The 16,404-nt window shown below is 38.3% G+C and overlaps 1 protein-coding gene across 12 annotated transcripts in view; it reads left to right on the forward strand.

Moving 5' to 3' along the window:
* PMS1 (PMS1 homolog 1, mismatch repair system component) overlaps positions 1 to 16,404 on the forward strand; it is a 109,791-nt gene that overhangs the window by 49,723 nt on the left and 43,664 nt on the right. The window contains exon 5 of one of the 12 annotated variants that reach the window (XR_005985037.1): positions 1,436 to 1,551. The exons of 8 other annotated variants lie outside the window; for them this stretch is intronic. Coding sequence is in view for 2 of the 4 variants with exons in the window: in XM_041737369.1 (XP_041593303.1) it covers positions 12,108 to 12,125 (18 nt within the window). In the remaining 2 variants the exon portion in view is untranslated. Of the gene's footprint in view, positions 1 to 1,288; positions 1,416 to 1,435; positions 1,552 to 12,107; positions 12,250 to 16,404 lie in introns of those variants that run through there. 3 more of the 12 variants (XR_005985036.1, XM_041737369.1, XM_041737371.1) reach the window with 3 other exon arrangements.

The raw sequence follows: 16,404 nt of genomic DNA on the forward strand, positions 1-16,404 counted from the left end.
TTTATCTGATATTTAAGTGAAATCTGATTGAACCTTTCATTTCTTAATTTCTAAGATCAGTGGTTCTGCCAGTCATTCAAGAAGTGTTTGAGTACTTCCTAAATATGAAGATGAGTAAACCATGTTCTTCTCCTTTAAGGAGTTCACAATTTAGTGACATTTTTCACCCTTCATTTTATATATATATGTGTATGTATTTATTCATATATATATTTATATATTATATATTATATATTGTATAATATTATATATTTATATATTTATATTTATTTATTTATTTATTTATTTATTTTTAAGATTTAATTTACATATTCATGAGAGACACAGAGACATAGGAAGAGAGAGAAGCGGGCTCCCTGCATCACCTTCTATTATAAACTTTTTTCTTTGGAAGAATTTTTCATTTTTTTTTTAAGGAAACTACCTCATTTCTTCTCACTTTTCAAAGTGAGGATGATTAAGAAATTCTTGTTAAAAAAAAAAAAGAAATTCTTGTTGCTTGATGCGTTTTAGTGGAAAGAAAAGTTAACATATTTTCTGATTATCTGTTTTTCATAAAATTACACGTATACACTTGAAATACTTAATTAGAGGAGAGCAGAACCACACAGCAGAAGTGTGGAACCCCGATGGGGTGTTGAGACTTAACGCTTATTGAGGGCCTGTGCTGTGCTACCTCATATCCTTGCTGTATTAAACTCCTGAAATAGGGATCCCTGGGTGGTTCAGTGGTTTAGCTCCTGCCTTTGGCCCAGGGATTGATCCTGGGGTCCCGGGATCGAGTCCTGCATCAGGCTCCCCGCATGAAGCCTGCTTCTCCCTCTGCCTGCTTTTCTCTGTGTGTGTCTCTCTCTCATGGATAAATAAATAAAATCTTAAAAAAAAAAAAAAAACTCCTGTAATGCAGCAACAAATAAGTGACATAGACGTATTAATTTGCTGTTGTCCTTTGAACTAAAGTCAGAGGGGCTTAATACTTTGTGTCTCACAGCTACTGAATTATTGAGATGGGATTTGAAACTTAACATGCCTACAGAATTAGGCTCTTTACACTCTGCCCTGTTTTCCCATTTCGATGCTAGGTTACGTTTATATAGTTCTGTTCCAGGTTCCAGAACACTTGTAATAGCTTTATAAGTTAGGCAGCATCCTCGATTTGTATGAGGAACCTGAAGCTCAGAGTAATCAAAGAAATTGTTGTATATTTTACGATAATTAATAGTACGGAGGTCAGAACCCTTTTTCATCCAGTTGCCTTTCTACTCTATTCTGTTTACTTGTTATTAAGATGATTCTGTGTTAAGCCAAGCTGTGGGAGAATATTTATGATCAAAATCTCTCATCGTCTTAAAAAAACAAAAAAGAAAGAAAAACATTAAGATTAGTCAGCCACCTGTTCCTGTGGCCCGAGAGCTCAACCACATGATACCTTGAGATCTCTTCCAGCTGTACCATGCGGTGATTCCTCAGGATGTTGATGGACGGAGGCTCATCCTGTAGTATAAATAACCCCATGACCTCTTGATCCAGAGGACACTTAGCAATTAAAAGGTAAATGTGCCCAAGTTAAAAAAAGATCAAGGACAGAAGAGTCAGTGATCAGGAAGGGAAAACATGTGGAAAAAGGTAAAATATGAAGATAGGAACTATATATTTTTAAAAGAAAAACAACTATAAAGAGAAAAGTTGTGAGTATGAGAAAATAGAATAGAACAAGATTTCTGCTTCATGTAATGGAAGTGAGTATTTAAAATCAAATACATATTTTCTGAGTTTTGGATAAGTTTATGTAGATTTTCCCAACCACTATAAGATCATCAGTGTAGGAATTATCTTTTGAGAATGGAAAGTAGTATTTTCTAAAATGCTGCATTTTATTATTTTTGGAGGACAGCACATCTGAACTGATATTGAACAAACACAAGTCCCTTGATAGCCTTCAGTAATTTCAAATGCAATTCAAACCCTGGATTATGTTGAGAGTATTATACCGTGAAAGTAATGTATGATTATAAAAAATTTTATAGTAAAATTAAGTATTAGCTATTGTTACACAAGGAAATCAAGGACTAAATTAGAATAAGCAATCTGTCTTCCAGCTTTTTTTCTCTTAGTACAAATTATTGTTCCGTGCTTTTATTTCTTGCTAGTACTGTTGTGCCTCAAATGTTGAAATATATTGTTAAACCTCCCAAAATAGCAATGGCACATGTCATAAATCTCTTTGAACATTGAGTCCTGCTCCGCTCTTGGCCTTTTTCTTTTGAACATGTTTATCGTTCTTTATGTGTTTTTCTGAAGAATTTTTTGCCTTTGCCTAAAATTTAAACATGACTATATTGACATCTTCTTTTGGAATTTTTTTCTTCTTTAGAAAAAAACAATCATATTGCACATAATATGAGAAGTACTATTGCTATTTTGACATCTTGTATTAGATAGTGTTCCTTCTTTTTATGAAGGTTTAACCTGCCAAGACATTCTTTGAATACTGATAATGTTGATGTTCTTGCCAGTATGGTTATGTTAGAAAGAGGTATTTTTCTTCTTTCATCACCATGTTCCTTGAAAGCATATTGAATAATGAGACAGCCAAAGGGAAATAATTTACAAGTGGATTCAGTGACTTTATTTAAAGTAGATATTTGGAGAAATTGCTAGAGCCATTCCTTAAAAAGCACTATAGTCTTCAGCTTTCGTTATAATAACTGAATTCCTGTGAGGTCCTGCTGTGTATATTTTCACTTATAAAGTAGTTATTTCCTAAAATTAAAAGTTTTTCTCAATGTGATAATATGTGAAACTAATTTAGTATTCTAGCTCTTTGATATGTGCATGGATAGTTTGGTAGACAACTAGTTCAGAACATAATGTTAAATTGTGATTTCAAATAGGGGATACTTTCATACTTCATACTTTCTGAGTTTTGTGAATATTTTCTTCTGCCGAAAATACTATCTGTGGTTTTAAATATAGTTTTGAATTGAATTTTATCTTGATAATTAGAGGCCCACTGTATTGCAAAAGCTGACTTGAATTATACTGATACAAGGTTTTAACTGTTACGAGAGAAGTAATTTAAGGAATGACTTTCCACCTACCTACTCCACCTCCTTGTTAGAATCAGTTTATTTTTGAGGTCTGGAAGAATGACGACAATGCTTTGAAAAGTTGAGTATCTCTGGCAACAGTCAATCTGGGAAGAGGCAGGCTCTTAGCAGGGGACAGAAACCCAGTAAAGTAGCTGTGGAGATTTGGTAGTGAGTGTAGTGACTTCCTCTCTTGGCGTACTTCTCTGGCTGTCTAGGAGAGAAACTCTGGGGTAGTGCCTGAAGATTTGGGAGGAAGTGTGTGACCAAGAATAATTTTTAAAAAGTGGGGAACACATATATTAAATTATAAACTGACTATAAAAACATAGTAGCCTATAATCTGTATCCCCAACATTCATGATATTCTCTTTGTTCACTTTATTCTTTTTTGCATCTTTGGCCTTTTTTATAGCGTTAAATGTCTCAGTTTTGTTTCAGCTGTGCCATATGAGGAATCAAGAGAAAGTCCACTGTTGGACCAGCATTAAAGGGTGCCCCCCACCCCGCCCTCACGTCCCAAGCAAGGTTGTGGAGGCAGTATAGTCAACAAAAAATTCCAGTTCAGGATTGTGGTTCAGATGCCCTTTCCTTATGAAAAAATTATTCTTCTACTTCCAACCTTGAAAGTTTGGATGGGTTTTGTTTTATTTTGGTTTTTTAATTAACAACAGTGGAGCTCTATTCAAATATAGTTTTAAGCTTAGCTTGAAGCTGACTATCAATCTTGGTTGGTTGGTTAGGGTTTTGTGGGTTTTTTTGTTTTTGCTCCTTAAAATTCATGATATCTACATTTTTAAGATGTTTCTCATATTCTGTTATATTCATTTTTTTCACTTTTCACCTAATTTCTGTGAACTATTATACAGAAAAGATGAGACACAGATGTCACATTTTACTATAGTTTATTTATGATTCTGTTGTTTAGCCATTCTATTGAAGGGTCTCTGTATTCATCCCCATCCCCAGCAAGACATAGTTATAACATTGTTTGCGTGTTTCTGTTATGTCATTTTTGTTTGTTGACAGTGATTTGCATCCTGTCTCCCCTTCTCAGTAGACTCTTGTGGGAGGGAGAGCTGTGTATTCGTATTCCCCTTAATACTCAGTGCATAGTGCAGAGTAAAATACTAATGAAATAGGTGGTGCTAAAATAAAAATCACATAAATTCATAATTTTGAACACTCTGGCCTTTTAGACCTTTCTCATATTATATAAAATGAATTACTTTGAGGATTCATCCTTTTGGATTCTCAAGTGTCCTCTTTTTACAGAGTATATTCCCCCTTGTACAGATATATACTATTCTCGTCTGTTTCTTTTCCTGGCGAGTAAGTTATCGATATGTTTTCATTAGAATTAGTCCGGAAATATGTAAAGACTGCGTGGATGGGACAGTGGGGGCAAAGGTTGACAGGAACTTGGTCTTTAAGAGCCATCAATTTATGTTGTTTCTATTACCTTAGTTAAATGGAACTATGTATAATTCCTTTACGGATCCTCTAACCAAATACATCTTATATATTTACTATTTATCCCAATTTATTTCCCTAATACAGTAGACTTCTCTTCTGATTAAGATCCATAGAACTCTGCACAAACCTAGCTGTTTTTGAGCTTAGGCCTGTAAAAGTTGATACCTAAGGCCCCTTTTCAATAAATTCTTTTTTTTTTTTTAAGATTTAAAAAAAATTTTTTAATGGAGTTCTATCTGCCAACATATAACACCCAGTGCTCATCCCACCCAGTCCCCCCCGCCAAGTGCCTGTCACCCAGTCATCCCATCGCGCAGCCTACCTCCCCTTCCACTACCCCCTTGTTCGTTTCCCAGAGTTAGGAGTCTCTCATGCCTAGTCTCCCTCTCTGATATTTCCCACTCATTTTCTCTCCTTTCCCCTTCATTCCCTTTCACTACTTCTTATATTCTCCATATCAGTGAAACCATATAATGTTTGTCCTTCTCCGATTGACTTATTTCACTCAGCATAATCCCCTCCAGGTCCATCCATGTCAAAGCAGATGGTGGGTATTCATCCATCTAATGGCTAAGTAATATTCCACTGTATTCATAGACCACATCCATATCCATTCATCTTTTGATGGACATTGAGGCTCCTTCCACAGTTTGGCTTTTGTGGACATTGTTGCTAGAAACATCGGGGTGCAGGTGTCCTGCCATTTCACTGCAGGGTAAATCCCCAGCAGAGCAATTGCTGGGTCGTAGGGTGGATCTACTTTTGACTCTTTGAAGAGTCTCCACGCAGTTTTCCAGAGTGGCTGCACCAGTTCACATTCCCACCAAAGGTGCAGGAGGGTTCCCCTTTCTCCACGTCCTCTCTGACGTTTGGTGTTTCCTGTCTTGTTAATTTTCCCCATTCTCACTGGTGTGAGGTGGGATCTCATTTTGGTTTTGATTTGTATTTCCCTTATGGCCAGAGATGCGGAGCATTTTCTCATGTGCTTGTTGGCCATATCTAGGTCTTCCTCTGAGATTTCTGTTCATGTCTTGTGCCCATTTCATGATTGGATTGTTTCTTTGCTGTTGAGTTTGATAAGTTCTTTATAGATCTTGGATACTAGCCCTTTATCTGATAGGTCATTTGCAAATATCTTCTCCCATTCTGTAGGTTGTCTTGTAGTTTTGTTGACTGTTTCTTTTGCTGTGCAGAAGCTTTTTATCTTGATGAGGTCCCAATAGTTCATTTTTGCTTTAGTTTCCTTTGCCTTCATAGATGTATCTTGAAAGAAGTTGCTGTGACCAAGTTCAAAAAGGGTGTTGCCTGTTCTCCTCTAGGATTTTGATGGAATCTTGTCTCACATTTAGATCTTTCATCCATTTTGAGTTGATCTTTGTGTCTGGTGTCAGAAAATGGTCTAGTTTCATTCTTCTGCATGTGGATGTCCAATTTTCCCAGCACCATTTATTGAAGGGACTGTCCTTTTTCCAGTGCATAGTCTTTCCTCCTTCATCGAATATTAGTTGACCATAGAGTTGAGGATCCACCTCTGGATTCTCTATTCTGTTCCATTGATCTATGTGTCTGTTTTTGTGCCAGGACCACACTGTCTTGATGACCACAGCTTTGTAGTTCAACCTGAAATCTGGCATTGGGATGCCCTGAGCTATGGTTTTCTAAATATTCCCCTGGCTATTCGGAGTCTTTTCTGATTCCACACAAATTTTGAGATGATTTGTTCCAACTCTCTGAAGAAAGTCCATGGTATTTTGATAGGGATTGCATTGAAATATGTAAATTGCCCTGGGTAGCATTGACATTTTCACAATATTAATTCTTCTAATCCATGAGCATGGAATATTTTTCCATCTCTTTGTGTCTTCCTCAATTTCTTTCAGAAGTGTTCTGTAGTTTTTAGGATATAGATCCTTTACCTCTTTGGTTAGGTTTATTCTTAAGTATCTTAATGTTTTTGGGTGCAATTGTAAATGGGATTGACTCCTTAATTTCTCTTTCTTCAGTCTCATTGTTAGTGTATAGAAATGCCACTGATTTCTGGGCATTGATTTTGTATCCTGCCACACTGCCAAATTGCTGTATGAGTTCTAGCAATCTTGGGATAGAGTCTTTTGGGTTTTCTACATATAGTATCATGTCATCTGCGAAGAGGGAGAGTTTGACTTCTTCTTTGCCAATTTGAATGCCTTTTATTTCTTTTTGTCGCCTGATTGCTGAGGCTAGGATTTCCAGTACTATGTTGAATAGCAGTGGTGAGAGTGGACATCCCTGTCTTGTTCCTGATCTTAGGGGAAAGGCTCCCAGTGCTTCTCCACTGAGTATGATATTTGCTGTGGGCTTTTCATAGATGGCTTTTAAGATGTTCAGGAATGTTCCCTCTATCCCTACACTCTGAAGAGTTTTGATCAGGAATGGATGCTGTATTTTGTCAAATGCTTTCTCTGCATCTCTTGAGAGGATCATATGGTTCTTGTTTTTTCTCTTGTTGATATGACCTATCATGTTGATTGTTTTACGAGTGTTGAACCAGCCTTGCATCCGGGGATAATCCCACTGGGTCATGGTGAATAATCTTAATGTACGGTTGGATCCTCTTGGCTAGTATCTTGTTGAGAATTTTTGCATCTGTGTTCATCAGGGATATTGGTCTTTTTGGTGGGGTCTTTGGTTTTGGAATTAAGATGATGCTGGCCTCAAAGAGCAAGTTTGGAAATATTCCATCTCTTTCTATCTTTCAGAACAGCTTTAGTAGAATAGGTATTACTTCTTCTTTAAATGTTTGATAGAATTCCCCTGGGAAGCCATCTGTCCCTGGACTTTTATGTCTTGGGAGGTTTTTGATGACTGCTTCAATTTCCTCCCTGGTAATTGGCCTGTTCAGGTTTTCTACTTCTTCCTGTTCCAGTTTTGGTAGTTTGTGGTTTTCCAGAAATGCATACATTTCTTCTAGATTGCCTAATTTGTTGTTGACGTATAGCTGCTCATACTATGTTTTTAAAATTGTTTGTATTTCCTTGGTATTGGTTGTGATCTCTATTCTTTCATTGATGATTTTATTAATTTGAGTCTTTTTTCTTTTTAAGAAGGCTGGCTAGGGGTTTATCTATCTTATTAATTCTTTCCAAGAACCCACTCCTGGTTTTGTTGATGTGTTCTGCAGTTCTTCTGGTCTCTATTTCATTGAGTTACACTTGAATCTTTATTATCTTTCTTGTTCTGCTTGATGTAGGTTTTACTTGCTGGTCTTTCTCCAGTTCCTTTAGGTGCAAGGTTAGCTTGCATATTTGTTTTTTCCAATTTTTGAGGGAGGCTTGTATTGTGATGTTTTTCCCTCTTAGGCCTGCTTTTACTGTATCCCAAAGATTTTGAACCATTGTATTATCATTTTCATTAGTTTTCATGAATCTTAATTCTTCTCTAATTCCCGGGTTGACCCATTCATCTTTTCATAGGATGCTCTTTAACCTCCACGTGTTTGAGTTTCTTCCAAATTTCTTCTTGTGATTGAGTTCAAGTTTCAAAGCATTATGGTCTGAAAATATGCAGCAGACAATCCCAATCTTTTGGTATCATTTCAGACCTGATTTGTGACCCAATATGTGGTCTATTCTGGAGAAAGTTCCATGTGCACTTGAGAAGAATGTGTATTCAGTTGCATTCGGATGCAAAGTTCTGTATATATCTGTGAAATACATCTGATCCAGTGTATCATTTAAGGCCCTTCTTTCTTTGGTGATGTTGTGCTTAGAAGATCTGTCATTTGCAGAAAGTGCCGTGTGGAAGTCTCCCAGTATTAGTGTATTATTATCTAATAGGTCTTTACTTTGGTTATTAATTGATTGATATACTTGGCAGCTCCCACATTAAGGGCATAAATATTCATGATTGTTAGGTCTTCTTGTTGGATAGACCCTTTAAGTATGATATAGTGTCCCTCTTCATCTCTTACTACAGTCTTTGGGATAAACTTTAATTTATCTGATACGAGGATTGCTACCCCAGCTTTCTTTTGAAGACCCATTTTTTTTTATTTATTCATGATAGACAGAGAGAGAGAGAGAGAGAGAGAGAGAGGCAGAGACACAGGCAGAGGGAGAAGCAGGCTCCATGCCAGGAGCCCGACGCGGGACTCGATCCCGGGACTCCAGGATCGCGCCCTGGGCCAAAGGTAGGCGCCAAACTGCCGAGCCACCCAGGGATCCCCTTTTGAATACCATTTGAATGGTAAATGGTTCTCCATCCTTTCATTTTCAGGCTGGAGGTGTCCTTAGGTCCAAACTGAGTCTCTTGCAGACAGCATGTAGATGGGTCTTGCTTTTTTATCCAGTCTGAAACCCTGCGCCTTTGATGGGATCATTTAGCCCATTCATGTTCAGAGTAACTATTGAAAGATAGGAATTTAGTGTCATCATAATACCTATTCAGTCCCTGTTTTTGTGGATTATTTCTTTGCACTTCCTCTTTTACAGGGTTCCCTTTAATATTTTTTGCAGAGCCGGTTTGGTGGTCACAGATTCTTTCAGTTTCTGCCTATCTTGGAAGCTCTTTATCTTTCCTTCTATTCTTTTTGTTTTTTTTTAAAGATTATTTATTTATTTATTTATTTATTCATGAGAGACACAGGCAGAGGGACAAGCAGACTCCATGCAGGGAGCCCACCGCGCAACTCGATCTGTGTCTCCAGAATCAGGCCCTGGACTGAAGACAGCGCTAAACTGCTGAGCCACCCGGGCTGCCCTCTCTCCTATTCTGAATGAGAGCCTTGCTGGATAGAGTATTCTTGGCTGCATGTTCTTCTCATTTAGGACCCTGAATATATCCTGCCAGCCCTTTCTGGCCTGCCAGGTCTCTGTGGAGAGGTCTGCTGTTAATCTGATATTTCTCCCCATATAAGTTAAGAATCTCTTGTCTCTTGTTGCTTTAAGGATTTTCTCTTTATCTTTGGAATTTTCAAGTTTCACTATTAAATGTCGAGGTGTTGAATGGTTCTTACTCATTTGGGGAGGAGACCTCTCTATCTCCTGGATCTGAGTGCCTCTTTCCCTCCCCCAGATTAGGGAAGTTAAGTTCTCAGCTATGATTTGTTCTAATATGCTTTCTGGCCCTCTGTTCTGGAACCCCAATTATACGTAGATTCTTTCTTCTGAGCCTGTCATTTATTTCCTTTAACCTTTCCAGATGATCTCTTAATTGTTTTTCTCTTTTTTACTCAGCTTCCTTCCTTGCCATCAACTTGTCTTCTGTGTTGCTCTCTCTTTCTTCCACCTCATTAACCCTCATCGTTAGGAACTCCAGTTTGGATTGCATCTCATTTATTTTTAATTTCGGCCTGATTAAATCTAAATCTGCAGTGACAAAGTCTCTAGAGTCCTTTATGCTTTTTTCCAGAGCGACCAGTAGCTTTATAATTTCAGTAGCTTCTAAAGCTTTCTGACATCAAATTGTAATCCATATTTTGTAACTCTGTGGCAGAGAGTAGTTTCTGATTCTTTTCTGGTGAGTCCTTCCTTCTACTCATTTTGTTCAGTGCATAGTGGCTGTATGAGCAGGCTAAGTCGCAAATTTCAACCACAACCAAAGTAAATTTCACCCTAGATGATTCTTAGGAGGTCGGAGGCCAGAAAAGATTAGAACAAAATAAAACAAAAGGACCACTAAAGTGAAAAAAAAATTAAAACAAAGCAGTAAAAAATAAAAGACCAAAAAGCCCAAAGAAAGAAAAAAAAAGAAAGAGAAAAAACACTTAGTAAAGAGGAGAAAGAAAAAGAAAGGGGAGGGCGGAATGTGAAATGGTGGTAGTGAAGAAGCTGTATGGAGGGAGAATGTAGTCTACCTGAGGGATCCTAGAGGCTGATTGTCTTGGTTCTGAGTGTATTAAGTTCTGTATGCTAGAAGATGCTCAGTCCCAAATTTATATAAACCAGCAATACTTGTAGAAAGCCCCACCATTGACCACCCCTTCTCTCTACAGCATCTGGCTGTTCTCTCTTTAAATGTCAGATCAAATTCATAGGTGTTCAGGATGGTTGAAAGTTATCCAGGTAAGTTGGGGGGACCAGGTGAGTTAAGGACCTCTACTCTTCCACCATCTTGCCTACCTCTCCCATCTTGCCCCACCCTCTCAAGATTTTATTTTTAAAATTATCTGTACACACAACATGGGGTTTGAACCCCAATATGAAGAGTCATATATTCTACTGACTGAGCTAGCCAGGTGCCCTTAAAAATCTTTGATTTTTTTTTTAAATCTTTGATTTTTCAGGATGTCTACATATATCTTGAGCATTTCCATTACTTTTTTACAGAATTGAAGTTTCACATTTCTGTCACTTAGAAGTTCTAAAGAAGTGATTCATATTTCAAATCACAAAATAATAGGAATTTATACCTCCTAGATTCCTAGATATTCACATCTGGAAGAGACCACTGAAAACTTTTTTTATTCTGTCCCAGACCTTTTAGCAAGCAGAGTATTTTTATTTCGGTCCTTTCCATTTTATCTTCATGTGACCCCAAGAATTTGAGTGGATTGCCCAATAACTTGAATGTTTAATGTACTATAGATGAGCTAAAGTTCAAATCTCTTAGACTTTCTGCAACATTCATTCTCCTTTGCTATATAGCTTTTCCACAAATACTAGATGCAGAGCTTGGAGTAGGTGCTATGGAGTAATTACATGATGGCCTATGGAATAATTATGGGAGGGGAGCTTACATATAAGCTGTGAAATGATATAAGTGAAGAAGATATGAAAGTATGTGAACATTTAAATAAATGAAAAGAATAATGAGAACTTTTTAAATAATTAAATGATATTGATAAGTACTATGAAGAGTAAGAGAAGGGACAGATTACTTCAGGCTAGAATAGTCAAGGAAGACTGTTCATCCATCAGTGGATGTGTTTTGATCTGTATCTTTGTGTGGATGTTTAACAAGTGTCTTGGCTGGAGGAGGCTGGACTGAGGCTGATGCTGGGATAGATCAGTGTGTGGAAATACATTTCACCCCCATACACCAAAGTCCTCTCTTGCTCTGGACAGGTAAAACATTGCTTTACCTGTTACAAAATGTTTAGAGAACCTGCCTAAGGCCTAAGAGCTTCATGGAAATAAACTTATATCCTCTTTATAGTTGCAATTTAATTCTGTACTAAATATAGGTGGGAAGGCAGGAGACGTTCGGCAAAATCTCTGGAAAAAACCCCTATGAGTGAAGGAAAGTATATCTAATATGTAGAAGGTAAAACTTCTCCTTAGGTTTTTATTGATTAAGAGTCAGATGAGAACTCAGAGCAATGGCGTATAGATGTCCATTGGTATTTACCATTAGGGAAACTTTGCTCTGAGAACTAGACTATCCCTCTCTCCTCCATGCTTTTTTTTTTTTTTTTTCTGGTGTCAGATGGGATTCCCAGAACTCTCAATCCTGGCAAGACCCCTCTAGCCTTTCCCCTGAAAGTCTGAGTCTTGTGATTGCAAAGTGCTTTGGGACTACCAGCCCTAATCTCATCATGGTTTTTTTTTTTCTTTTGTTTGTCAGTCATCTCAAGAAGCCTGAGTCTTGGGGATCCCTGGGTGGCGCAGCAGTTTAGCGCCTGCCTTTGGCCCAGGGCGCAATCCTGGAGACCTGGGATCGAATCCCACGTTGAGCTCCCGGTGCATGGAGCCTGCTTCCCCCTCTGCCTGTGTCTCTGCCTCTCTCTCTCACTGTGTGCCTATCATAAATAAATAAATAAATAAATAAATAAATAAATAAATAAATAAGTAAGTAAGTAAGTAAGTAAGTAAGTAAGTAAGTAAGTAAAGTAAGTAAGTAAGTAAGTAAGTAAGTTGTAAGTAAGTTGTTAAAAAGAAGCCTGAGTCTTCGCAACTCATCTATTACCTCCCTGGTCTGTCTTTGTCTACAAATCATTGTTTTCTCTAACTCTGTCTCTCACATATCCCCATGTTCTGAAATGCCCCATTTCATGATTAGTCATGAGTAAAATCCCTATTTTCTTAGCCTTTTCTTTGATCTTCTTGCTGTGAAGTCTGGTTTTCTCTGAGAACACTCTATCTTCTGCAGCCCTTTCAAGTGGTGACTGATTTTTGTCATCTGTTCATCACCTCATCGTGCCTCATTCTAGCTTCTAGACCACTCCTTTTCCTCTGCAACCCAAAATCTCATTCAGATTTAAATTTCAGACCTTTAGACTCTTAGCTCACTATTACTCTGGTAATTTCAGTATCCACATAGTCCTTCCTAGTTTCTCAAATCTTTTATCTTTTCTCCAGTGATTTTTTTTTTTCCTCCACCTACCTCAGCCATTAATTCCAGTGGCTATACCATAGATCTTGTCATTGCCAAAAATTGTACTTCCTCCATAATTCCAGTGTTAAGTATTTCACTCTCTGATCCTCACCCTCTGTCTCTATAGCTTACTCCCTTCCAACAGTCCAGACTCTACTGGATCTTTGATCTATTGATCTGTCTTTTACCTGTTTCTTATCTGTGATGTTTACAGTTCTCTTCTTAAATTATAAGGGTGATAATTATCAATTGTTTTTCTCTCACTGAACTGTACATGTTTGACTAACCAAATCCTGGTTAAAGCCATCTTTTTGTCTTCTTGGTGCCTGAACCAAGCTGAGTGTGCTGGAAGAAAACACATTCATCCTGAGTAGTGTCACTATAAATTCATGATCACTACTCTCAGTGCTGCCTGGTAGTCATACTGTGTTTCTCCACTGCATTTTCTTTACTGGTCACCTACTTCAGAATGTAATGTGCATGCAGATCACCTGGGGTCTTGTTAATATGAAGATTCTTAATTAGTAGGTTAGGGGGAGCCTGAAATTCTACATTTCTAACAGGTCTCCGAGTGATGTGGTTGCTGCTGGTCCATTGAATGGTGAGGTTCCCAATGGCTCTTTGATCTCTTCTCTCCTCAGAAAGCCCACACCTTTTCCTCTGTCTTCACTGTCATCTGATCTTGCATCCTATTTTAGTGAAAAAATTGAGACAATCAAAAGAGAACTACCACAATCCACCCACCTATCTGCATTTGTGCCCATACATTCAGCCTTCCCTTCCATCACTTTGGATATACTTCCCATGTTCCTAGGAAAAGCCAATTCCTTCACTTGGGCAGTACTTGTTGAATAGTTGTCTTTATTCATTGTGTCCAGTTACTGTCCTCCCATTCCCTCTTGAACATACTTTCTCTCAGGCTTTCTCTACCAGTCTCTCAAAACTACTGTTGTCACGGTCACCATTGACTTCCACATTGCTAAATCCAGCGGTCACTTCTCAGTCCTTATCTTACTTAGCATTTGCCACAGTTGATTTTCCATACTTGAAACACTTTTTCCCTTGCCTTCTATGTCCACACACCTTGATTTTTTCCTATTTCTGTTTCTCTTTCTACTAACTGTTATCAGTCCTCTAGTTCATATCCTAATTTATAAATTTATGGTGTCCTGGAATTTACTTTTTTTTAATACAGACTGAAGACTGGGATCCCTGGGTGGCGCAGCGGTTTAGCGCCTGCCTTTGGCCCAGGGCGCGATCCTGGAGACCCAGGATCGAATCCCACATCAGGCTCCCGGTGCATGGAGCCTGCTTCTCCCTCTGCCTGTGTCTCTGCCTCTCTCTCTCTCTGTAACTATCATAAATAAAAAAAAAAAAAAAAAAATACAGACTGAAGACAGCAAGCAAATATATATTTTTTTTCATTTTCTTAGTCTATTTATTCAGTTTACTTACTTTAGATATCGTTTATATATTGATGACTCCTAAATTTTTTTTAAAGATTTATTTTTATTTATTTATGATAGACATGGAGAGAGACAGAGAGGCAGAGACACAGGCAGAGGGAGAAGCAGGCTCCACGCTGGGAGCCTCACGCGGGACTCCATCCCGGGACTCCAGGATCGTGCCTTGGGCGAAAGGCGGGCGCAAAACCACTGAGCCACCCAGGGATCCCCCAACTCCTAAATTTTTATCTCCTTTCTAAAACTCTCCCCTGAACTCCAAATTCACATCACCACCCAGAACACCTCTGCGCATTTTAGTAATAATAGACTCCTTATATTTAACATGTCAAAAACTGAGCTCTATATCTCCTCTCCTGGAATTACTTTTTCCACATCCCTTCCCATCAATACTTGAGAACTCTGTTTTTTCAGTTAATAAACCAAAGCCTTAGGATTATCCTTGATTACTGATTCTCTATCACTTTGATTCAAGAGTAAATTCTGTAGATCTACTTCTAAATATATGTAAAATCTGACTAGATTCCACTATGTCTATGACTACCACTGTGGTCCATCATCTCTCATTTGGGTTTTTGTAATAGTATCCTAATTGGATCTCCCCATTTCCTTCCTTGTTGTCTTTAGTCTATTTCCAGCCCAACAGCTAGAGTGATCTTGTAAAAATGTAAGTCAGATCATGCAACTCCTCTTTAGTGAGTTTCCATCTGGGTAACATCAAAGCCTTTATAAATGGCCTATGAATTCTATATCAGGGTCAGTAAACTTATATTTTTTAATTTTTTATTTATTTATGATAGTCACACAGAGAGAGAGAGAGGAAGAGAGGGAGAGAGGCAGAAACATAGGCAGAGGGAGAAGCAGGCTCCATGCAGGGAGCCCGACGCGGGTCTCGATCCCGGGACTCCAGGATCGCGCCCTGGGCCAAAGGCAGGCGCTAAACCGCTGCGCCACCCAGGGATCCCAACTTATTTTTTTATAAAGAGCCATATAGTAAATATTTTGGAGTTGGTGGGCTATACAGTCTTTTACACCTATTCAGTTATGCTATTGTCGCATGAAAGCAGCCATAGACAGTAAAACTTCAAAAAAAAATTTAAGACAGTAGTCTGGATTCAGCCCTTTGGACTGTAGTTTGCTTACCCCTGTTGTAGATGATCTGACCCATCACTGATGTCTGATCTCATTTATTTCTTTCCTCTTACTCACTTTGCTTCAGCTGAACTAGCCCCCTTGTTGTTCCTTGACCTTGGCAGTCATACTGTCAACTCGGGACCTTTATATTTATAGTTTCTTTGCCTGGAACATTTTTCTGTGTATCAAGCTTAATCTCATCTTTTATAAGTTCTCAGGTTTTCTTTAGTCACCCTAAAATTGCAACCATTTCTTTTGCCGTCTCCCCATTTTCCTGCTCTATTTTTCTTATTAAAACTCATCACCATCTGATATGCTATATGATGTACTTAATCTGGATTTACTGTCTCTAGAATACAATTTCCATGAGGGGAAAGGTGTTTTACTTTTGTTTCACGTCTGTATTCCTGGAGCCTACAGTAGTCTTTCCTGTAGGTGCTCAAAAAATTTGTGGTACATGAGTGTAATCAAGGGTTCAGAACATGGAAGAAAGGAGAGCTCTATCACATCGGTAGTACTAGTGCATTTTAGGTTGTGAATAATAGGTATTTAAGCACTTAAGATATTGGCAGATGTGGTCACTAAAGATTAAAGACAGCAACTGGAACAGGGGTGGCAAGATAGCAAGTTTCAGCTCTTAGACCCGAGACGCTTCCTTTTCCTTCTGGGTACTCCTAGAAAGCTCAGAAGAGGGAGGGCTGACTTTGGTCACTAGGCAAAGGTGAGTGTTACTTATTCAGTGGAGTAAACACAACCTGTAAAAGTGATCTCACCCAGGCGCCCCCCCCCGCCCCCCACTGTGGGTGAGTCATAGGGGTATTCTATTACAGTATTTGCTAATAGATTATAGAATTTGTTAATGTGGATAAATAGATCAGGATCATTCTAGGTAGAGAAATAGTGTGAACATAGAAGGTAGGAAGGAGTAGGTAAGTGCAGAAGCACAGCTA

The sequence above is a fragment of the Vulpes lagopus genome, chromosome 22 (genome assembly GCF_018345385.1).
Source record: "Vulpes lagopus strain Blue_001 chromosome 22, ASM1834538v1, whole genome shotgun sequence".
In the NCBI taxonomy this organism is placed as follows: domain Eukaryota; kingdom Metazoa; phylum Chordata; class Mammalia; order Carnivora; family Canidae; genus Vulpes; species Vulpes lagopus.